Source organism: Silene latifolia, chromosome 3 (assembly GCF_048544455.1).
Source record: "Silene latifolia isolate original U9 population chromosome 3, ASM4854445v1, whole genome shotgun sequence".
Classification (NCBI taxonomy): domain Eukaryota; kingdom Viridiplantae; phylum Streptophyta; class Magnoliopsida; order Caryophyllales; family Caryophyllaceae; genus Silene; species Silene latifolia.
This window is the reverse complement of record NC_133528.1, coordinates 149,320,598-149,344,219: the sequence shown is the minus strand read 5'-3', so window position 1 is coordinate 149,344,219 and position 23,622 is coordinate 149,320,598. Positions and strand designations below refer to the sequence as shown.

The window sequence follows — 23,622 nt, the reverse complement described above, 5'->3', positions numbered from 1 at the left end:
GATGGAAAATTACCCGTGGAAGGCCAATTGCTATCTAAGAATTCCTGAAATTTTTCGTGTGTGAGCCAGCAAGCTTGGAATCGAAACGGTCTTCTCACTGCGTTAAGAGGGGCAAAACCATTTGGTGATATCAGGAGCGGACAATGATCAGATTGAATCGCAGGTAGGTGGCGAACCATAGCATCTTCAAAAATAGTACTCCATTCTGAATTGCATAAAGCTCTATCGAGCCTCGCACTTTGACGGGTTTCTACAGAATTTCCTCTCGCCCATGTATGAGCAGCTCCAGAAAAGGCTAACTCGATAAGATCGCAATTTTCGATCCAATTGTTGAAGTTGTTACATCTTCTCGCCATGTTGTCGTCACCCCCATGCCTTTCACTAAGTGTTCGGGTTTCGTTAAAATCTCCTGCCAGTAACCACGGTCTGTTATTGTTCTTAGCAAATTCTTCCAACTCAAACCATAACTCTCGTCTATTTGAAGGATCCGGACTGGCATAAATTGCCGAGAAAAACCATGGAGGTTCACCATTCCTAGAAATTTCTAAGGTCATATACTGAAAGTGCTCTGCAACTGGGTGTATTGATACAAAATCGGTTTTCCAGTACAACCAAATACCTCCTCTAAATCCTATAGCGTTAACTCTCGAATGCCCATCATAGCCTAAGATATTGCCGAGTTTGATGGCATGATCACCATCCATATGAGTCTCAACAAGCGCAAGAACAGTTGGTTTATACGTTTTAACCACGTCTTTAATGGCGATTATTTTCTTTTTGTTTCCTGTACCTTGGACATTCCATACCATGAAAGTAATATGGGGTAGGTTGGGACATAAATTTGGTATTCTTGTATTCATAAAATCTGGTAAATAATTTAGGGAAGATAGATATGCATTGCTTACAAGTTTGAGAATTCTATCAATACTCCATGGTATCGACATCTCCATTGCTAGACTCGAAGGTTTGTCCTTCACTAGGTTGATCTTGACCTCCATTACTGGGCATTCTGATATCATCACTGTCAAGTAGGGAGCTTCCATCTCCGGTGACAACGACACTTGTATGCTCGATGTCGGGGGGATCACTATGAATTGCGGGTGTTGTGGAAGAAACTGTGATTAGCTCTTATCCTAACTCCTCATTGATTGGACTATAACCTAGAAGTACAAAAATGATTCCCAAATTCTTCAATCAACTTTCATTATTAGACCTTGCATTGTGCACCTAAGCTTTTTTCTACTTTTAAGGAATTATTTCCTTGTGGTACAAAAACTACTTGTAGAAAGCAATTACAAAAAGAGGCTTTCCAATTTCGCAAAGGCCATTTACTAGTTGCCATAGTACAACTGATATTTTAGGCAACATAACATAAAACAATAAGTCTTATTTCCGACGATTTTATTTTCAGACCAGAAAACGTTACCAATTTTTAATAAAATGTAACTATTTAATGACAAAATGTTATAACTAATAAACTAAAGTTTCACTTTTTTCCTTGAAAATGATGGTAACATTTTATCAGAAAATAGCTTCTGAAAGAAGAATTTGCGAACATAAAAATCTCATTATCAAGAAGTTCTTATAGGTAGTCGGATTCGTGAACAGAAGCGAAACTTTAACCCAGATAAATGTCACAAGTCACAAGTCACGCGGTACAATCTCGCGGTATAACTCACAAGTAACGCCTATTAATAAATTTAACAAAGGTGAAAAGACCCGAAGCCTACACCTTTGTCCAACAATAAGGAGGTTTATCTATGAACCTCTCAAATAGTGAACAAATCCCGATGACAGACCTCTACTGCTACTGCCCTAACAAACGAGGTTTGGAGCCATTAACTCTGGTAATAGAAAGAGTTTTACAAAAGTATAATGAAAGAAGCGCGATAATTTTAACAGACTATTTATCGATCTCATCTCTTATCTTTTGTTCCGAGAGGGAAGTAAATGGTAAACAACAAAACTGAATAGACATGTCCGAGATAGCGATTCTAGCCAAGCTTACAAGTAACGAAATGAAGCATCTATTGATGGAACTATGCAAAGCTAAACGAGAAGAGACTGAAGTTTATGGATCTCTGATGTTTCAACATCAGAATGTGTTTTCTCTGAACCTCAAAGTCGATATTGGTTCGATCCCAAGGTACGTCAACGTGAAGAGTCAGATTAACATAGATGGCATCCTTTTTTCTGCTATAGGGATTTAAATTCCTGGAGTTACTGTGGTTCGATACACACGTCCTTTAACGTGAATTGCATCAGGGGATCAAAGTTTTGAAACAGCATAAGTTAGTCAGGATAAGTTTCAGTTGGTGCCGAAAGAGACCACCACCAGATTGACCAACAGGAGCGGGAGTGATCGATCTAGGCGGTAAAGGGTAACAACTAACTATGCCTATGGTACATAATTCACCAATGACATCCATAAAACAGGATTGCGCTTAGAAGAATCTAAAAAACAAAGGGGCAAGTGGAAGAATGTTGTGAGAGATTACAAGCTTTTGACCGTCACAAGCAAGACGGACTGAAAAAAAAAAAAAGAGGAGTGGGACAATGCCATTTCGCTCACATCTGCACTTCAGCGACTATCAGTCAGAACTCAGCGATACTGAAGAAGAGTATAACGCAGCAATTACGCGACTATTTATTAAGGCATCACAAACTACTACTACAAAAACAAGTCACTGATGGATCAATCTATCTATAACCCAAGAAAAACAAACCCTGTTCGGTTTGATGGAGGCTCATTCCACAAAATACACAAAAAAGTAAATCAGATTCTCAGAATTCAGAACTCGAGCATCTTGTGGGTCTACCATGGTCAATAATAATACGCCAATTCCTGTTTAAGATTGTCTTAACTTAAGATTGCTCACACCCGATTAAAATAGAGATGGAAATAAAAGGAGGCTATGGGAGGCTTTAAGTTAAGACGGTCTTAAGCAAGAGCAACTGGTAAGAATAATTACAAGTGTGCAAGAATCTAATGATGGATTTTATGTGCTACTTGCAGTTCTAAACTAAGTACTTTAGACCAAAATAATTGGCCACTATGGACAACAACAACAACATTAGATCTACCAAAGCAACAAATCTGGAAAGGCCCTACATAACACAATTCAAGTTTTACAAATTCTCGTTTAGAATCGATATACGTGTGAAACGGGTACAAAACAATCACATTCGTGATTAACAGTGAACATCAGATGTGTAGAGAGTACACATAATTGTAGCTGTTTCACATATACAACGGTTTTAGTGAGACTTAGTTTTCATGTTTTCCTCTCCATACCACGCCCGAACTTGAGATTAAAACACAATTAGCTGCAGAGTGCAGACTGCAGGAAGAAAAAGGACCCCTTCACATAGACCTGGCAAACGGGTCTACTGGATCAGGTGCGGGTTGGTCCATTTCGGGTTTGACAGACTCTCGAACACTTGACAGTTGTAATCTTAGACAAATCGACAACTCATTTTAAGCCTAAAACACGAGGATTTTTCATAAATGGTTGTGTCGACACTAGAAAAATGCACCAACTGTAGTCAATCACTATAGTTCAGACTTCAGAGATCCCCACTGGCTACAACCAAAGCCTACCAGCTATTACAGTTACCATATATTAATAGCGAAAGCGAAAAATAGCCATGTGGTAACTGCAAATCCCTCAACTGACTCTCTTCTGTAATTGTAATGAGTTGTATAAAACTATAGATGCGGCTTTCCAAAGCTATTCGGTTTCATGCTCTATTATGGCTGGTCTAGCGGTTAGCAACTTAGGATAAAGTTATTAGGTACATCAGGACTTAGGTTCCTTTCCTCTCACTGCACTACCTTGCATCTCATTGCGGCTAAATTAACGATGCTCGTTTACAAATGGTAGTTTTACATCACAGAAACCTGGTTATGGCTAGGGTTCCTAGTGGGTATAAAGCTGTCCTAAACTCAAATGAACATATTTGAAAAGAATACACAAACACTACATCTTTACATAGAATGCTAAAGCTTTGGGGTATTATTCTCGGCATTTCTATCTTTTTCCTCGTGAAACGAGTAATTAGCCAAGCAGTGAAATATAAAAAGGTTCTTTGAGTTATGTATTAACACATACAGATAATTGACTGAAAACAAGAGCCCGCAAACATAGCATAACGAGTTAACAACTACAGTCAATCATAAAAAAACAGCGAATACTTGTTGACAAAAAAAAAAAAACTAAAGGTAGAATTGACGCAAATTTTGTTTTTCTTCTTTTGTTATAAAGAACCACCACTGCTACAGCAAATTGCAATACGAAAGAACTAACAATGTCGACTAAACTTGACCGTTTATAGAAATAGATGTATGCCCTAAGACGAAAAACTGATTAAGTCAACTGTAATCATGTGCTTAACAAAAAAACAATAAGCATTATTTTCATAGTTTATTAATTCCAAGACCAATACTGCGTACCAGACACCCGCTGGTATCTTTGAAGAACTCTTGAGTCAAATATGCTGATATATGATCCATAACTTGTTCAAGTACCTGAAAATAAACATAAAGCCGTCACAGTTTGTACACAATTAGTCTTCATAAACACCAGAAATGTAGCTTCCACAGATCAACATTTATAGCACAACTTTGAAAATAAAACTCAAACCCAATACAAAGAGAAAATTGATTTTTTTTTAATGGTCGTTCCACCAAGGTAATAAGACGTGCGTATACTGTTTCACTCTACCTAAAGCAACTCTTTTCCATTGCCAATGTGCCTAAAGAATCCATTACTCTTCGTTATATACAATAGTCGAATAGAGCAAAATGGTCTACTAAACTGTTTTCACTTCGCACATTGTAAAGTAATAGCCGGTCAACCGTAAGTCCGTAACTCTCATCATTTTTTCCGTCTATTTTCAACATAGGATAAACGTCTTTGACATCCAATGCCACTTATCACGTTATAGGCGAGACATGTGAGACTTCAAGTCATTGAAGTAACATTGACATGTTATATATTGTACTTTGACCTAAAAGAGCTTTTTTTCTCACAATTTTCTTAAATCCTACTGCGTAGAAGAAACTTTAGAAGCCAGAGTACTGATAAACCTTAATGTATCATGCATGTAGTCGTATCTTTAATAAGAAAGTGAGGTTTTTTAGGACCCTTCACAGAAAAAGAATATAATTAAAAAATATGTCAAGCAAACTACTGCACATAATGCTGAAATGGACATGTTGAACACTTGAAACCATATAATATTAACATATGAGACAGAAGGCAACCTAAGCAAAGTAAAAATTAAGATCCCACATCATCAGCCAACAATGTATTATCACAAACGCGGACTGTCTAGAGATAAATAGGTAGATACGCCTAAATTCGAACTGGATATACTCCGTAATTTAACAACCCCAATTCATGAAACTCCAAACGATCCAATAATGTGAGCTCCCAACAGAAGATGTTGTAACTAAGTTTATTGACTTGCATTTCAATTTCACAAAATTTCCAAACAAGTTCGACAAGGACATTAAGAACAGAACAAAGGGCCGCACATTAAGAAACTTGTTGAAGTAGCAGGGTCTATAGCTCGTGAAAGTTGTCTTTAGTGCTCGTGATTTTAAGCCAAGGAATTGTACATTTGATTCAAAAACAAAAACAGAAAAGATGTCCCATTAACAAAACATTGAGGAAAACTTATGTTACTAAAACTGAAATGCATAGAAACAAGGAATAAGGAACAGAATAACAACCTACACATTCAAACTTCAGTCCTTTTGATGATTGAAAGCTCCAAGAACGATCACCCATCTTTTCCATTTTTCCCTAAAGACCCAATCCCAACTTTTCTCAAACAACCATACATCAATTTAGAAAACAAATTCTAACAAAACCTTCACCATCTTATTAATTCTACATGCAAGTTATTTGAATATTTCATTTAAATGTGCTGTGTCACTGTGTCAACAGAACACATCATATGGCACGGCAAAATACTTGGGCACTTCATTATAGGCCAAAAATACAAAAACATTTCATAACAAAGATTTGTCGATTCTCCGACATGCATTCGTGTTCGACATTTGTAGCGGAGTCTAAGTAACATAGATCTAATCACTGATTTGCAATGTTATAGCACCAATTCACAAAGCAAGACATAACTCAACATAATGTCAAACAGAATAAGCCAGCACAGTTTTTAGAACAATTATCATAAAATGCGCCCTAGAAACGGACTCACGCAAAGTGAATACTAGCGATCCTGACAAGAACGGCAGAAGGTACCATTGCATAGCTCACTAAAAGCCCGCACATCAAGAGACAGGTGGCCGGTCAAACACGGCATAGTGGCAGCATTACCAAACGGTAGAAGCGACTGTACACATCCAAGTTCTCCGAAGTTCCTACAATTGTAGCACACCACACACAAGTCAAAAATGCACCCAAAAACCCACATTAACAGCACTGAGTTTCGGAAGCAGCAAATCAAAAATATCTAAATAACCAAAACAAAAAAAATGCTGTGGCTAGTAGTTCTAAGGCAATCTAGGTATACTTGACACAGTTACACTATAACAGTATTTATGTAATTAAACTATTTGGCAGTAATAATAACCAGAAAAAAGACCAAAAGTTGAAGAAGAAATGGGTGAAAATGCACGAAAAAAAATACTAACTGTGCGACAAATGCAGACAACAATCTGCTCCCTACAAGGGCTACAACAACAAAATTACCCCAATAGTTCAAGAGCTCCAACATATAGTAGAGTAACAGTGAATTCAAGGGCTCCCCCAAGTCTTATTTCTGACACATAAGTTGAGCAAGAAATAGGTGAAAATGCAATAAGAAAAATGCCAGATTGAGCGACCAATGTAGAATTGCAGATAATAATCTAACCCCCATAAGGACTACAACAACATTACCCCAATAGTTCAGGGTATCCAACAAATAGTAGGGTAACAGAATTCAAGGCCTCCTGCAAGTTGTAGGTAAGAAGGAACGAGATGTACACAGTCTTATTTCCAAGGGACACATAAGCAACACGCCAACACAAAGGGTGGTTCAAAATTACCCAAAATGAAAACTACGTCCAGATCCACCTCAAACAGCTACCAGCCTACCACTTCCAATAAGAAAAGGCAGTCATTTTAACAAGTGATTTTGCTATATTTTTTTCATTGGTAATACAAGATCAAAGAATAATGACACTTCGGCTGAATTGGAGACGAAAAACTTGATCAAAAGCTAATGCATTGACCCAAACAGGTTTGAAACTTGATATAGAGGAGACAATACACTGACAAAGAAATAACAAGAGTAGCAAAGAAAATCACGAACTTAAATCCGACGAATGAATAATCACCCAAAAGTCTCAATAACATGTTGTAGTTAAAATAAGACGACAACTTTGGACAGTAAACACAAAAACAACAAATACCCAGTAACAATTTTGATAAAAAAAAATGAAGAGGATGCAATTAAATAAAGACAGTTAGTACTCTAATACTCCCTCTGTCCCGGCCATTTGTTGTCCTATTCCATTTTTGGGTGTCTAGCCAATTGTTGTCCTTTCTATTTTAAGAATAAACTTGATGAGCAATTTGATCATTCACGCACAATTCGGTCCACTTGTCTTTTAGTAATTGACCCCCTCCTCTTTCATTGGTCTTTGTGCCAAAACCAAAGGACAACAATTGACCGGAACGAAGGGAGTATAACATTATAGTTAAAAAGATCGCAACTTTTCACAGTAAATACAAAAACAACAAATACCCCAGTAATTTTGATGATAACTGAAGAGGGTACAAATAAATCAAGATAATTACTATTCCAATACAACATTATAGTTAAAAAGATTACAACTTTGGACAGAAAACACAAAATCTACAAATACCCAGTAATTATTTTCAAGAAAAATGAAGAGGGTACAATTAAATCAATATAATTAATTCACTAATATACTACTCCGTCTTATTCATTTGTTTACCTTTAATTAAAATACGCTTACGAATAACAACAACAAAAGTAAACAAATGATTGATACGAAACGAGTATAACTGAAAGAAAAAAGAGGGTAGACCTTGAGGGAGAAAAGGAAGGATGGCGGCGAGAGGACGGCGGAATGCGAAAGCGAGGGGCGGCAGAAGGCGGCGGAGAACGGATGAATGAAGAAGATCTTGCAGTTGACATTACTGACCTTGTTATTGAACCAAATCTAGCTGCCATTTTTCTGGGATCTGTGAAATTCAACTGTGGTTTCTCGTTTTCTTTGCACTACTAAGGTTTTTCCAGGGTTTAGGATGAGGTGAAGGTTGATTTTTGTTTGACCCAATTTGCTGGTGGGTTGGGTCGTGTTTCGTGTCGGTCCAAGGTACGGGAAGGTAGGTTTTGTGTCGTGCCGGTGAAATAGAATTGGTGGCCTAGACACGGTTTACGGTACATGACCTGGGGTGCCCAGGCAATTCCTTCCATTCAACTTTATTTCTATGTACTAGTTTGGATGCCCGTGCGTTGCAACGGGGTAATTAACTTAGTAAACAAAAATTGGTTATAAGGTCTTAATATTTACATCTTATGTCTTATCATTTATTTAGATATATCAAAAGTCAAAACATCTTATTTAAGAGACTCAAAAGATGTTAGGTTGGTAACTAAGTTTCAAGGATGCCTCATGTTCCGGGTGTAATTCCAGAGCAAGTATTGTTACCACCCGTGGCTTGTAGAATGATGTCTTGAGTTGAATTCCTCTTGTCTTTATCGTTCCACTCGGCCTCTCCTGCAACAATGAACGAACTGAGGGCTTGGCTTTGTGCCAAGCGTACTCACTCCGACGCTCAAGTCAGTAAACTTAAGGGATAAGTTGTTACTTGGCTAAATGTATATTGTAGAGAGATAAGGAAGATATTACCAGATGAATAGTGATTCTTAGGTTAAATTGTGTATCCTTTCCTCAATGAAGGTTGAGGAGTATTTATAGGCTTTCACCTTTTGTCACGTAGTGGCCAAGTGGCCAAGTGGCTAGCAGGTGGAAAGACCGTTCTACCCTCGGCCGATGGACCCATGGCGGGCGTAGGGTCTTGGATATGTGTCCCTGGTGATTGGCGGGCCGAGACCCGGTGACATGCCGATGGGTTACATCGGCTAGAGTGCCTAAGTCGTTGACTTTGCTGTGGATATCCTTGACCTTGCTCAATATGTTGACTTGGTCAGCGGTGCAGAATATGCCCCATCAATTTGCCCCCAGCGTAGTCTATGCCGTGGTATGGGCTCCGATGTATGCTGAGCGTATATTCTGCGAAAGTAATTTCTAAAACTTTTTCTGTATCGGCTTCTTCTATCTCGGCCTGGTTCTTCTTAGGCCGTACCATATCCCCCCTCCACATGGATGTGTAAAGGGCATCCGATGTGGAAAGGGAAGTGACGCTGGCCGAGACCAGAGTTGGGAGTGCCGGTTGTTTTTGATTGCCCCCGGCCGGTCTTTTGCTAGCTTGGTTGATCATGTGGCCGGCGGAGTGCAGATACCTAGGAATTTGTTGAGGAAGATGAATGGGCGAAGAGAGGTGAAGGGGCGTGTTGAAGACGCTTGATCACTGTTGCATTGATTGACGTTTGACTGTTGCGACGATTGACTTTCCATGGTTGCATGTCTGACACGTGTCTGTTAGCTGATTGGCTGACGTTTCATGGGCTGTTCCCTGATTGGTCCTTCTTCATGGGCTTTTCCCTATAAATAGGGCAGTTATTCCGCGAAATTGGCCACTAATTTCATTCTCTCCAAAATTTTCTTCTCTCTAAACTTTCAAAGGCTTCTTTGTCTTCTAATTTCCAGAGTTGTTACTCCGGCGAGTGTTTTTCTTCAAGGTAAACAAACAAATTTCCTCACTTCTTATTTTGTTAAGTAGTCATTGCTATCATGTCTTCTCACGACGCCGGGGCTAGTACTTACACGCCGGGGTTCCCCTGTCGCGTCTTGATGAGGAGGAGAAGCTAGATGCCCTCCCGATGAGGCACAGGGGCCCTAGGTCTCCTTCTCCTGAAGTTGATCCTCAAATTTTGGAGGAATGGGAGGATGACGATGATGTCGATGATGACGCAGACGATTTTGGTGATAACGCTGAAAAGGCTCGTCCTAAAGAGGGGAGGCGATGATGCTATGGATCACGGTGACGCCTTTGTAAGGTCCGCCTTGACCGTGCTTGGACCCATAAGTTCGCCAGTTGTTCCGGCGAGACATTTTTCGAGGGCCATTTCTTCTTTGGCAGGGGGTACAAAATTGTTATCCCTGAGGAGGGTCAGGCCGTCTGTTGCCCTCCACCGGGCTACATCGGCGTATACATGCGGCACTTGGAGTACGGGCTCCGGTTTCCGCTGAATGAGTACGTTATGGCCATCATTAGGGCCATGAACGTTGCCGTTGCCCAACTGCACCCGTTGGCTATGAGGACCATAGTCGGCTTTGTCTGGCTTTGTCTCTTCAAGGGAGAGGCCCCAACGGTGAATTTATTCCGCCGGCTTCATCATCTCCGGCCATCAATCTCTCGGCGCGTCGGATGGTACAAGGTGTGCACATGGAGCGGGGTTATGTCTCTGTTGACAAACTTACTTCCCGCAAGGACCGGAGAGATCGGTGGGTATACGTTAAGGTGCCGGATGACTATCCGCCGCCCCGCTTCTTTCAAAGACACAAGTTAATTTGCGGTGCGAGACTAAGGCGGAGCATGATAGATGGGTCACCGGAAAAAGCTCAAGATGGATGCCAAAGCAAGGTCCTTCTTAAAGAGGATGAAAACGCGATGAGGCTTTTGAGGCGGACAAGAGTGGGGTGCCGAAAAGATGGATTCCTCCAACGCGATCATTCTTCGGGATGAGCCGCTCGCCTGTCGGCCTCATACCTGCCCTAGCGCAGGTGAGTGGGGTCGGTGTGAGGCCCATCACCGCTCTCAATGTTCCTGTTTTTCGAACTTCGATTTATTTCTTCTACTTAACTCTTGCTTTGTTTCCTTCGCACCACTTTGGACCGGACTTGTCGAGGATATCCTCCGGAGAATGGGCCGCACAAAGATAAAACCGTTGCTAACTTGCATCCCAAGGCTCTAACCCATGACCGCAGGACGTCGCCGAATGATCTCATGGATCGGCAGAACAAGAGCTTGAATGTGGTGGAGGCCCGTGGCGAAATTTGTTGGTAACGTGCCGCGCCACACGCGAAAAACAAGGTCTTCGGCGGTGATGGCGTCGACATCGCTTCCACCTCCCATTCCCCCTGTTCGAAGGCAACGGTGGAGATCGTTGATATCACCAATGGGGAGGACTCTGATGAGGAGGGGTCTCCCCTTGTCCGTAAGAGAAAGGGGACACCTCTACCGCCGCCGTTGCTTCGCCTGGCGGCGAGGAAACGCGTCCTCCGGCCAAGAAGGCCAAGCATGGTACTTGATCTATTCTCGGGCTCGATTTAGCCGGTTCATTAGGCGCTGCGATGACGCGCTCTCCGCATGTCTATGCATGTTGATACTGATGCTTCCGTTAAATTTTGCGGATCGGCCATTGTCGGCCGTCGCTCTTAATGAGCGAAGTGGAGGAGAAACCCGCGCAGTGGTGATCATAACGTCACCATTGACTCTTCATCCCGAAAGGCTTCCCCCTCCCGATTGCAGTCGGTGATCGAAACGTCACCACCGACTCTTCATCCCAGAAGGCTTCCCCCTCCCGACTGCAGGCTGGTGATCGAAACGTCACCACCGACTCTTCATCCCAGAAGGCTTCCCCCTCCCAGCTTGTAGCGGAAAGCGCGAGGTTGATCGAGGAGTCGGCGAGATGGAACGAGGCGACCGGTGCTCGCATTATAGAGCGAGAAGAAGGTCGTGGCTCGATCTGCTCTTGAGCTTAATGCCACTAAGAAGGTGGCCGCGAAGGCGAGGCCGGATCTCCTCAATGAGCGAGAGGCTTAGGGAGATGCTTTGAGAAAGCACTCTTGGCCGAGAGAAAACTTAGGGAGGACGCTGAAAAGGAGGTCCTTCTTTGAGAGAGCCAAGGCCGAGGCTGCTGCGGCCGAAGTTGCAAAGTCTGGAGAAGTGTGACCTTGTTCGAGGCACGCCGACCTTTATTTCAAAGCAGAGGAATGAATTTAGGGGCAAATTTCAGATCCAGGGGAAGGTGATTCGGAGCAAGGAGGCCATTATTAGACAAAAGGAGGAGGACATTGAGATGCTCCAAACCGTCATGCTCCCTAACATGTGCACCGAATTCCGGGATCTGGCCGAAGAAGCTGCCAGGGAAGTGATTGAGGAGCTCTTCCCTCTTGCTGGTTCCTTCCCGTGGGGCAAATTTGACGAGCTGTTTGACGATAAGCTCGAAGCTAAGGAGAAAGCCGTGGAGGAGAAGGCCAAGGAGGCGGTGAGGGTGAAGATTGAGAAAGAGGCGGCCGCGGAGAGTGCACCCTTCTTTGAGAAGGCTAAGGCGGCCAAGGAGGAAGCCGAGAGGGCAAGGGCAAACCGAGGCCGCCGAGGCTAAGGCCGAGGCCGCCGGCCGAGGTCGCTAAGAACGCCGCCGGGTTGCCCATCGAAGAAGATGCCGCTACCGCTGCGATGGCAAGCAAAGAATAACGGCATAGGGAGACGGGCGGTCGTCACCGAGCCCACCGGCGTCTCGGATAGCCAAATTGCTTCGGGAGCCAATCATTAAGCCTTCCCTCCCTGCCATTTTTGGCGCTTCAAATGATACCTGTAATCTTTTGTTTTTCTTTTCCTTGTATTTTGTACAACTTTGGTAGGTTGTGTTTTGGCTTATCCTTATGGGGACGGCCGTCGTCTGTATTCTCCTCACTTGTAACTTATCATTTTTAATAAGAGTTCGTTTCTTTTGTCTTCGGCTTGGCCGAGGTCTTTACCTCACTTTGAGTTTCCTTGCGCTAATAGTTGAGCGTATCAACCGTACTTAGCGTCTTCACTTTGCCTCGGCTTGGCCGAGGTCTTTTTCGTCTTCGTCGAGTTGCCCTTTTGTTTCCGCCTCGGCCTGGCCGAGGCAGTCTAGAGTGCGCATCCCAACTGTGTTTAAACGCTTTTAAGACGTTTTGATCGTTTCTGCGAGTATCAATCGCTACCGGCCGTAATCGCTTGCCGCGCGCGCTTCCTACGAGGGTGATTGCCTCTCTTGTCGGTGTGACAGTGTGAGTCAGCGTCTGCTTATTGGTAATGACGGCCGCTCTTGTCGATGTGACAGTGTGAGCTGGCGTCTTATTTCTTGATGACGGCCGTGGCGTCTACCACTTGGAGTGACTGCGACGGCGTCAGACCTCTTGGGGTGACTGCCGTGGCGTCTACTACTTGGGGTGACTGTGACGGCGCCTGCTTCTTTATGGAGACTACCGCTCTTGTCGGTGTGACAGTGTGAGCTGGCGTCTGCTTCTTGATGATGACGGCCGTGGCGTCTACCACTTGGAGTGACTGCGACGGCGTCAAACCTCTTGGAGTGACTGCCGTGGCGTCTACTACTTGGGGTGACTGCGACGGCGCCTGCTTCTTTATGGAGACTACCGCTCTTGTCGGTGTGACAGTGTGAGTTGGCGTCTATTTCTTGATGACGGTCGTGGCGTCTACCACTTGGAGTGACTGCGACGGCGTCAAACCTCTTGGGGTGATCGCTGCTAGTGGCGTCTACTACTTGGGGTGACTGCGACGGTGCCTGCCTCTTTATGGAGACTACCGCTCTTGTCGGTGTGACAGTGTGAGCTGGCGTCTATTTCTTGATGACGGCCGTGGCGTCTACCACTTGGAGTGACTGCGACGGCGTCAAACCTCTTGGGGTGATCGCTAGTGGCGTCTACTACTTGGGGTGACTGCGACGGTGTCTGCCTCTTTATGGAGACTACCGCTCTTGTCGGTGTGACAAGTGTGAGTCAGGGCGTCTATTTCTTGATGACGGTCGTGGCGTCTACCACTTGGAGTGACTGCGACGGCGTCAAACCTCTTGGGGTGACTGCCGTGGCGTCTACTACTTGGGGTGACTGCGACGGTGCCTGCCTCTTTATGGAGACTACCGCTCTTGTCGGTGTGACAGTGTGAGCCAAGATCTTCTTCCCCGTTAATGATGATGGGAAAAAATGGACACTTTGATGGAAGACTTGGACGATTTTTCATTAGGTATAAACATGCGTTGGGGTGCCCACACTATCTTGGACACCTCCGCCGCTATACAAAGTTTTCCGAGATTACCGGCGTCTAATGGCTCATCAAAGGCACACCTTCCCAGTCAGCCGCTAGTTGCATCCATGAGGTCGCCCTCCTGTTGTAAGGATGGACTTTTTCCTTTTTCTGACTTCTTTGCCACTTAGAGGGATTGCATGTTGCATGCTCTGGCAGCTATCTGGACGTTGACCACCTCGTCCTTCTCATCCTTGGAGACGAGCTTATGCGCTTCCCCCCGGTCCGAGACGTACATCAGTGTTAAGGCCCGGATGGACATCACTGCGTCGGCCTCGCTCAGAGTGACTCGGCCTATGAGAACGTTGTAGGCGGACGAGCCGTCAATGACCACGAACTCGGCTAGGACATTCTTAGCCGCACTCCCTTCGCCGAACATCATAGGCAGTCTGATTGACCCCAGTGGTACTAGGCCGGCCCCAGAGAAGCTGTATAGTGGATTGGTGCAGGGGCTTAAGTCCTTGACTCTCAGACCGAGGCTGAGGAAGCACTCCCTGAACATGATGTTCGTGTAGGCGCCTGTGTCAATCAGGCACCTCTTGACCAGGTGGTTGGATATGTCCAAATTGACTACAAGTGGGTCGCTGTGAGGAGCGATGACTCCTTCGTAGTCCTTCCTTCCAATAGTCATATCGGGGATGTTGGAAGCGGGGATCGCTGTGTTGGGCACAAAGTTGATGGCCTGATATAGCTCGTTCAGGTGCCGTTTGTGCCCATGAGCGGACCCTCCGTTCTCGTTGCCCCGATGACAACATGGATCACTCCTATCCGTTCAAGACGGATTTCTTATCTGAACCGCCGGCGTCGGTCTTTTGGCCTTTGGCAACGTACTTGCGAGGCTCCCCTTCCGGATCGGTTCTTCAATGGCATTCTTCAGTGCCGGCAGCTGTCGATAAGGTGACCGGTGTGGCCGTGGTACTCACGATCGGCTCGTGTCACCGTCTCCCTTCCGGCTTGGGGGCCTTTCCCACTTTCGGCCCTCGTTTTTGCTCAGGGCGAAGACCTCGGCGGCCGATACGACGAGGGGGGTTTTATCATTATACCGCCTCTGGTGGTACGATCCCGAACTCCACCCGGCGCCCGTCGAGTCCTGTTTCTGGCAGATTTATCGACCGTGACCTATTATTGTCCAAATGTCTTTCGCCAGCATCGTGACCGATTATTGTCACGACGCCCTTCATCCGGGTTGTCCTCCCGGCGCTCTTCTTTTCGAGGGTTTGGCCTCGCTAGGGCCTACCCGGTTTTGTGATAGTCCTCCACTTTAATGGCTTGATCGCCAATTTCCTGGCGGCGTCAAGGTCGGCCGCCGCTTTTGATGAGCTCGTTTTTTAGGTCTCCCCTTGGGAGGCCTTTCATCAGCGCGAAGGCTGCTAGTTCGCTGTTCAGCTCGCGAATTTGTTGAACCTTGGCGTCGAACCTCTTCACATAACTTCGGAGGGACTCGCCTCCCTCCTGTCTGATAGTCAGGAGGTCCGATGTCTCCACGGCCCTCCTCTTGTTGCAGGAATACTGGGCTAGGAATGCGTCCTTTAGGTCGGCGTAACAGTATACCGACCCGTCGGGTAGCCCCTTGTACCAACTCTGTGCCATCCCATGCAGTGTTGTTGGGAAGATTCGGCACCAAACCTCATCGGGTTGCTCCCATACTGACATGTGAGACTCGTAAGCCTCGACGTGGTCGGTCGGGTCTCCTTCCCCTTTGTATGCTATAGGTGGTAACTTCCGGCTTAGTCGGACACCGGGTATCTAGGACGTGGCGCCGAGGGGTCGACCACATGTCGAACGACACGCGGCGATCGGCTCCTCGCATTCCTAGTCCGGCTTCTCTCCTCGTAGCGAGAAGGACTTCTCCTCCGACTCTGGTGAGTCGGGCTTCTTCTCCAACTCTGACGAGTTGGGCTTCTTTCACTCCTCCGGGGTGTGCCTCGTTCGTGCCGCGGCGACGCTGTCTTCTCACGAGTGCGAGAGGGACTTAGGTCTACCTCGACCACTTTGGGCCCCTCCGGTGTCTTGACAGGGTCAGCTTCTCCTAATGCTCCGTTCAAGTTTCTTGGGGTCACGTTTTGGGCCCTGGTCTCCTGGACGGTTTCCGCCGCTCTTGTCGGCGTGACAGTGTGAGCCGGCGTACTCCCAATTAGGTCCAGGAGCATCTTCAGTTTTGTTGCGTCAACCACATGTCCCATGATGGTGACCTGGTCGGCAGGCAGCGGAGTGTCTGGTATTATTGGCATCCCGTACTCCGGTTGAATCGCTTGACCGGCGGAGGGTTGCACAACTCCAGATTTGTGGACGGTATCATCTTGGTAGAATTCGGTTTCGTCGGTCACGAATGCCTCTTGTTGTTTCGACATCTTCTTGGCTTTTGGGGTGGGTTTTTTTTTTTTGTGTGTGTATTTTTTGTTTGGGAATGAATGTGACTAGCTTCTAGTGTCTATCCCCACAGACGGCGCCAATTGTTCCGGGTGTAATTCCAGAGCAAGTATTGTTACCACCCGTGGCTTGTAGAATGATGTCTTGAGTTGAATTCCTCTTGTCTTTATCGTTCCACTCGGCCTCTCCTGCAACAATGAACGAACTGAGGGCTTGGTTTTGTGCCAAGCGTACTCACTCCGACGCTCAAGTCAGTAAACTTAAGGGATAAGTTGTTACTTGGCTAAATGTATATTGTAGAGAGATAAGGAAGATATTACCAGATGAATAGTGATTCTTAGGTTAAATTGTGTATCCTTTCCTCAATGAAGGTTGAGGAGTATTTATAGGCTTTCACCTTTTGTCACGTAGTGGCCAAGTGGCCAAGTGGCTAGCAGGTGGAAAGACCGTTCTACCCTCGGCCGATGGACCCATGGCAGGCCGGCCGAGGGTCTTGGATATGTGTCCCGGCTGGCTGATTGGCAGGCCGAGACCCAGGTGACATGCCGATGGGTTACATCGGCTAGAGTGCCTAAGTCGTTGACTTTGTTGTGGATATCCTTGACCTTGCTCAATATGTTGACTTGGTCAGCGGTGCAGAATATGCCCCATCACCTCATATTTATAATCATAAAATCACTATATCTTATGTTAATCTTTCAATGTGGGACAATTATATTATTTTTATATAATCCTACATTATTTTTCAATGTGGGACATATAACATACTAAGAAATACACAATTTTTTTGATAAAGAAATACACAATTTTATATATATACAAATTATATGAAATTTATACGCTAATGATATCATTTTTACCACGAATCAAATTATGTTATTTTCATAATTTTCTTAACGATATTTTTTTGCCAATTGAAATGTAAATTTTTTTATATAAAAATTAGAAACCTCACTTGAATATAATATAGGAAATATATACGGAGTATTATAATAATTAAAAGATTCTCTACTTTTTTTTACGTCAAAAAATATTATTTATGATACTTTCCTAAATTAATTTTTAAGATCACCCACCTTATGATAATTTTCTGATGTGGGACAATTCAAATATTTATATGTAGTATATTTACTACACCTACATTATTTTTCAATGTGGGACAAATAACACACGAAAACGTACACCATCTTTTTTGCACCTATTTCGATATCCAACCCGATTTAATAATGAGAAAATATTATACTATCTATTTATATTTGTACGTTTTTTCCATTTTTTGTCATAATTAAAATATGTACAAATGATATGATTTAAATTACATTTTTTTTCCTAACACGACTTTTAAGATGTAATTGAGGGACAATAGAATGTATAAACAAATGCAAAATATTTCTTTTTTCTGGTGCGATTTTGATTAAATTATGATGTATTTTAGTTATTCAAATGTAATGACTCATAATAATTACCTATATTTGAAAGTTAAAAAGATTTAATTCTACTATTTATCAAAGTAAGAAAGCTCATTATTGATTTGTTTGTGGATTCAAGATCTTTTTATGCAACACTTGATTGTATTATAATTCATAAATTTTCTATTTTAGTGCAGAGATTATCATTATATGACACAAACAAATTTATGTATATTTAGCACCCATTTTATTTTTTAATTATGACTTTGTCTTAAATAAAGTCATTCTACTATCGATTGTCTTAAAATAAATATTATAATATTACTAATATAGTAATATATAATCGCTTTTATAAATATCTACGTGATTAATATTTGTATGGTATTGTTATAATTAAGGTTTGCCGTTAATACAAACTCTTATAATAACTCTCTAAGATAATTTTTAAGCGATTCAAAAGATTTTGTGTTGATACCCCTAAGTTATGACTCATATTTATAATCATGTGATACTTCATCTCATGATAATCTTCTAATGTGAGACAATTCAACTATTTATATGTAGTATATTTACCACGCCTACATTATTTTTCAATGTGGGACAAACAATATACTTAGAAATACACCATCTTTTTCACACCTAATTCGACATCTAACCCAGTTTAATTAATAATAATAAGCAAATACTATAGGAGTACTATTTATTAATATTCGTATAATACATTTTTTTAACTTCTTATCGTAATTAAAATATGTACAAATAATATGATACTATATTCTAATGCTAGCATTTATTTACCACGAATCTAATTATATAATTTTTCAAAAAAAAAATTATGCTACTTTGTTGCTAAATGAGATTTATAAGTTTTTATATAAAAATTATAAACATTACTTGGACATATAAAAAATATATATATCATATCGTGGAATTAATGATATAAACTCTTAAGAGTTCTCCAAGACAATGTTTAAGAGACTCGGAAGGTTTTGGGTTGGTATTTAGGTTCTAAGGATACCTTCTATTTATAATCATATGATCACCCACCTTATGCTAAACTTTCGATGTGGGATAATTCTATTATTTATACGTAATATATTCACCACACCAACATATTTTTCAATGTGGGACAAATAACATACTTAGAAATACACCATCTTTTTCGTACATAATTCGACATGTAACTCAGGTTAATAATAATGAGCAAATACTATACTCCCTCGATTCAAGACCAAATACAACATTCCTTTTTTTACACTATTCATGAACGAATAGAATATTTACGATTCCTTGCAATATCTAAGACAAAATATGGTCATGTGGGATCTTATTTGATTCACCTATAAAGTACAATGAGAATATCAAATTTTAAATTTTTTATAATGTAAACTTAAAGATATTTACGTTGTACGTTGTAATTTGTGTCTTGGCAAGTGTGTAAATGAAAATGTTGTATTTGGTCTTGAATGGAGGGAGTACTATTTATTAATATTCGCACGTTTTTTTTATAATATTTTTTTGCAAATGAGATGTATAAGTTTTTATATAAAGATTATAAACATCACTTGAATATAATACATAATATAGAAAAAATATGTATATATCATATTGTGAAGATAATGATATAAACTCTTAAGAGCTCTCCAAAACAATACTTAAGAGATTCAAAAGGTTTTTGGTTGGTATATAGGTTCCAATGATGACTTCTATTTATAATCATAGGATCACCTACCTTATGTTAATCTTTCGATGTGGGACAATTATATAATTTATACGTATTATAATCACCACACGAACATTGTTTTTCAATGTGGGACATATAAGATATTAAAAGAAGTACACCATCTTTAATACTCGTATGTGCAAATCATATGAAATTCATACTCTAATGAAAGCGTTTTTTGCCACGAATCTAATTATATTATTTTCATAATTTTTATAACGACATTTTTTTGCCAGATGAAATGTCAAAGTTTTTATATAAAAATTAGAAACTTCTCATGAATATAAAATAGGAAATATAGATATTATAATAATTAAAAGATTCTCCACTTTATTTTTTATGTGGAAAATATTATTTATGAAACTTTCCTAAATTAATTTTTGATGATGTGGACGCTCTAGAATCGCTCGAAAAAACTCTCTTTTATGTATATCTATATATATATATAAAAGAGAGTTTTTTCGAGCGATCTGAGAGCGTCCACATCATCAAAAATTAATTTAAGAAAGTATCATGAATAATAATTTTTGATGTAAAAAATAAAGTGGAGAATATTTTAATTAATATAATATATATATTTCCTAAATTATATTCAAGTGATATTTCCAATTTTTATATCAAACTTTTACATTTCACTTGACAAAAAAGTATCGTTAAAAAAATTATTAAAATAATATAATTAACTTCGTGGTAAAAAATGCTATCATTAGAGTATAGATTTCGTATTATTTGCACATATTAAAAAATTTTAATATGTAAAATTGTGTAATTCTTAAAATGTTTTGTCCCACATTGGAAAATAACATAGGTGTGGTGAATATACTACATATAAATAGTAGAATTGTCCCACATCGAAAGATTAGTATAAGGTGATGTGATCCTATGATTATAAATAGGAGGCATATTTGGAACTTATGTATCAATCAAAAAATTTTGAGTCTCATAAATATTTTTTTAAAGAGCTCAGATTTTCTATCATTATTTACGATATGATATAAAAAATAAAGTGAAAATCGTTGGGAACTATTCGGGAAAGAGTTAATAACATGAACAAGAAAATTAAAAAAAATAAAAAAACTAAAGGTTTTATTAATGTTAGTCTCTTGACACAGTACAAAGTTAAAGATTTTACTAATGGTTGTCTTCTTAATGCAGTAATAGAGCGTTAATGAGTCCTTATATGTGCAATCTAGAGATCTCTATCTAATGATCGAGTTAAGTGCTTTTACCTTCAAAGAAAAATAATATGTATACAATAGTGGTTTTTCTTTTTTAAGAAGAGATATGTACTTATCTTTCACATTGAAAAATAATGTAGGCATGATGAACATACTACGTCTAAATAATTAAATTATGTATCTCACATCGAAAGAATAGTATACGGTAGGGTGATTATATAAATATAAATAGGAGGCACCCTTGAAACTTAGGTATTAACCCAAAATTTTTTGATATAAAAGATATGTAATATATAAATCCCACATTGAAAAATAATGTGGGTGTGGTGAATATATTATGTATAACTAATAGAATTGTCCTCTATATATATATATATATATATATATATATATATATATATATATATATATATATATATATATATATATATATATATATATATATATATATATATATATATATATATATATAGAGGAAGGATCAACTAAGGTCCTTACATATATTAAGTCCATAAGTCTTAATGTGGACGGTTGGATCAAGCAAAGCAATGGCCACGATTTGGCAGTCAAACCCCACTAAACCCCATTAAACTAATATATTTGATTTACCTCTCTCCTCAAACCCACTAACCCATGCATGCAACACTTTGTTTGTCCATCGACAATGATCATTTCCCTCCTCATTTTCTAGACAATTCAAAACAACTTGCGGGTATTTTTCCCTCTATTTCCTGTCATTTCGTCTTCCTTTTCTTTCTTCACAATTCTGATAACTCCATTTTCATCACTACCAATTAACTCCATCCTAACAGACGCCATTTTCATCACTACAAATTAATACCAACTCGCGTGCAAACTCGCCTGTCTCCATTTTTTTATAAGGTATTTTCTCCATTCCTTATTCAGTGATTTGTAGTTTGTTTTTTTTGTTAATTATTGCCTTTGTTAAACTATCATAAAAAGAGTTCATTTGATTTTTCAATTTTCAATTATGGGTTTGTTGATGTTTATTTGTTCAATTGTTAATTATGGTTCTGCAGATCAAATTCGAGGTCATTTTGATAATTAACAATGGTTTTTGCCAAGAAAAATGCCAAGAAATCTTCCAAGAAATCTGAATCGAAGGTAAAAAATCTCGTGTTGCTGGTATAACTCTTATAGAATGATTTGTAACTTCAATTAAATATCTGTATAACTCTAATCCCAATTGTTTGTCATCTACAGATGGATGTTGTAGAAAGTATTGACACGGGAGTTGATATCCAGGTTAAAAGTTTCGATTTTGATTTATACGTTACTAGATGTCTAACTCTGCTTACTAGATGTATAACTATAGTACTCAATATGTATAACTCTGGGTAATTAATTTAAAACTCTGGTTAATAGATGTATAACTCTGGGTAATTAATGTAAAAAACTGGTTAATAGATGTACTCAATATGTATAACACTGGGTAATTAATGTAAAACTGTGGTTAATAGATGTATAACTTTAGTACGCAATATGTATAACTCTGGTTCATAGATGTATAACTCTGGGTTCTAGATGTATAGCTCTTCTGATTCTGTGACCAACTCCTTCTTTATAATGTCAAACTCGAATTGTTATATGTATGACTATACTTTTAATTAGTTTCCATTCATAGAGTTATACAATATATGCCTACAGTTATACAATTTATACCTGGATATATACAATATATAGCTAGAGTTATACAATTTATGCTTTGAGTTATACATTAGATGCCTGGAGTTATTCCCGGAGTTATTCATTATATCGTATATGCTTACGCTTATACATTGTAACTCTGGGTAATTAATGTAAAAAACTGGTTAATAGATGTATAACTTTAGTACGCAATATGTATAACTCGGTTCATAGATGTATAACTCGGGTTCTAGATGTATAGCTCTTCCGATTCTCGTGACCAACTCCTTCTTCATAATGTCAAACTCTAATTGTTATATGTATGACTATACTTTTAATTAGTTTCCATTCTAGAGTTATACAATATATGCCTACAGGTATACAATTTATACCTGGAAATATACAATATAAAGCTAGAGTTATACAATTTATACTTTGGAGTTATACTGTATATGCTTACAGTTATTCATTATACTGTATATGCTTACAGTTATACATCTAGGACTAGAGTTATACATTACATGACCAGAGTTATACTTTCTATTGCTAGAGTTATACATCTAGGACTAGAGTTATACATTACATGACCAGAGTTATACTTTCTATTGCTAGAGTTATACATTTTATCGCATCATTTGTTGTATAACTCGATTACATGTTGAATAACTTCTGCTTTGTCATAATGTATAATCGAGTTATACAATATTTGGTTAGAGTTGTACATTTTATTCCTGGAGTTATACATTATATGCCTAGAGTTACACATTAGATAACTTGTTATTATATGTATAAGTGTCTTTGTTAATCAATCCCTTTTTTGTTTGTCACCTACAGATGGATGTTGTACCAAGTCTTGAGAAGGAGTCGATTCTCGGGTTCAAAGTTTGACCCTTTTATAATCGTTGTCATTTGTTGTATAACTCGATTACATTTTGAATAACTTTTGTTTGTTAGAATGTATAACTCTTGATATTTCCCGATTAACTCTATTATCGAATGTATAACTTTTCTTATATTTTGTATAACTCGACTATCTATTGTATTACTTTAATTCACAAAGATGTCTATTTCTTTGTTCCAAATAACTCTAATTGCAACTACAGTATGTCTAA

General features: G+C 40.0%; 1 protein-coding gene and 1 long non-coding RNA gene across 4 annotated transcripts; one reads left to right on the top strand and one right to left on the bottom strand.

Annotated features, from left to right (window-relative positions):
* Nucleotides 1-4,228: 4,228 nt before the first annotated feature.
* On the bottom strand, nt 4,229-8,300 carry LOC141648437 (protein NUCLEAR FUSION DEFECTIVE 6, mitochondrial-like). 3 transcript variants are annotated; one of them, XR_012546027.1, is made up of 4 exons: nt 8,066-8,300; nt 6,270-6,388; nt 5,738-5,810; nt 4,229-4,528 (listed from the first exon to the last, which is right to left on the bottom strand). XR_012546027.1 is itself a non-coding variant. In XM_074457100.1 (4 exons), the coding sequence occupies exons 1-3, from the start codon at nt 8,209-8,211 to the stop codon at nt 5,788-5,790; spliced, it is 288 nt and encodes a 95-aa protein (XP_074313201.1). In that variant the 5' UTR covers nt 8,212-8,300; the 3' UTR covers nt 4,229-4,528; nt 5,742-5,787. The 3 variants fall into 3 exon arrangements, 2 of the variants coding, with proteins under 2 accessions (XP_074313201.1, XP_074313202.1); XM_074457100.1 differs by having other exon boundaries at nt 5,742-5,810; XM_074457101.1 differs by lacking the exon at nt 5,738-5,810.
* Nucleotides 8,301-21,852: 13,552 nt separating this feature from the next.
* LOC141646458 (uncharacterized) lies at nt 21,853-22,382 on the top strand. Its single transcript, XR_012545561.1, has 2 exons — nt 21,853-21,988; nt 22,088-22,382. It is a non-coding gene; the product is annotated as an uncharacterized LOC141646458 (long non-coding RNA).
* The last annotated feature ends 1,240 nt before the right edge of the window (nt 22,383-23,622 follow it).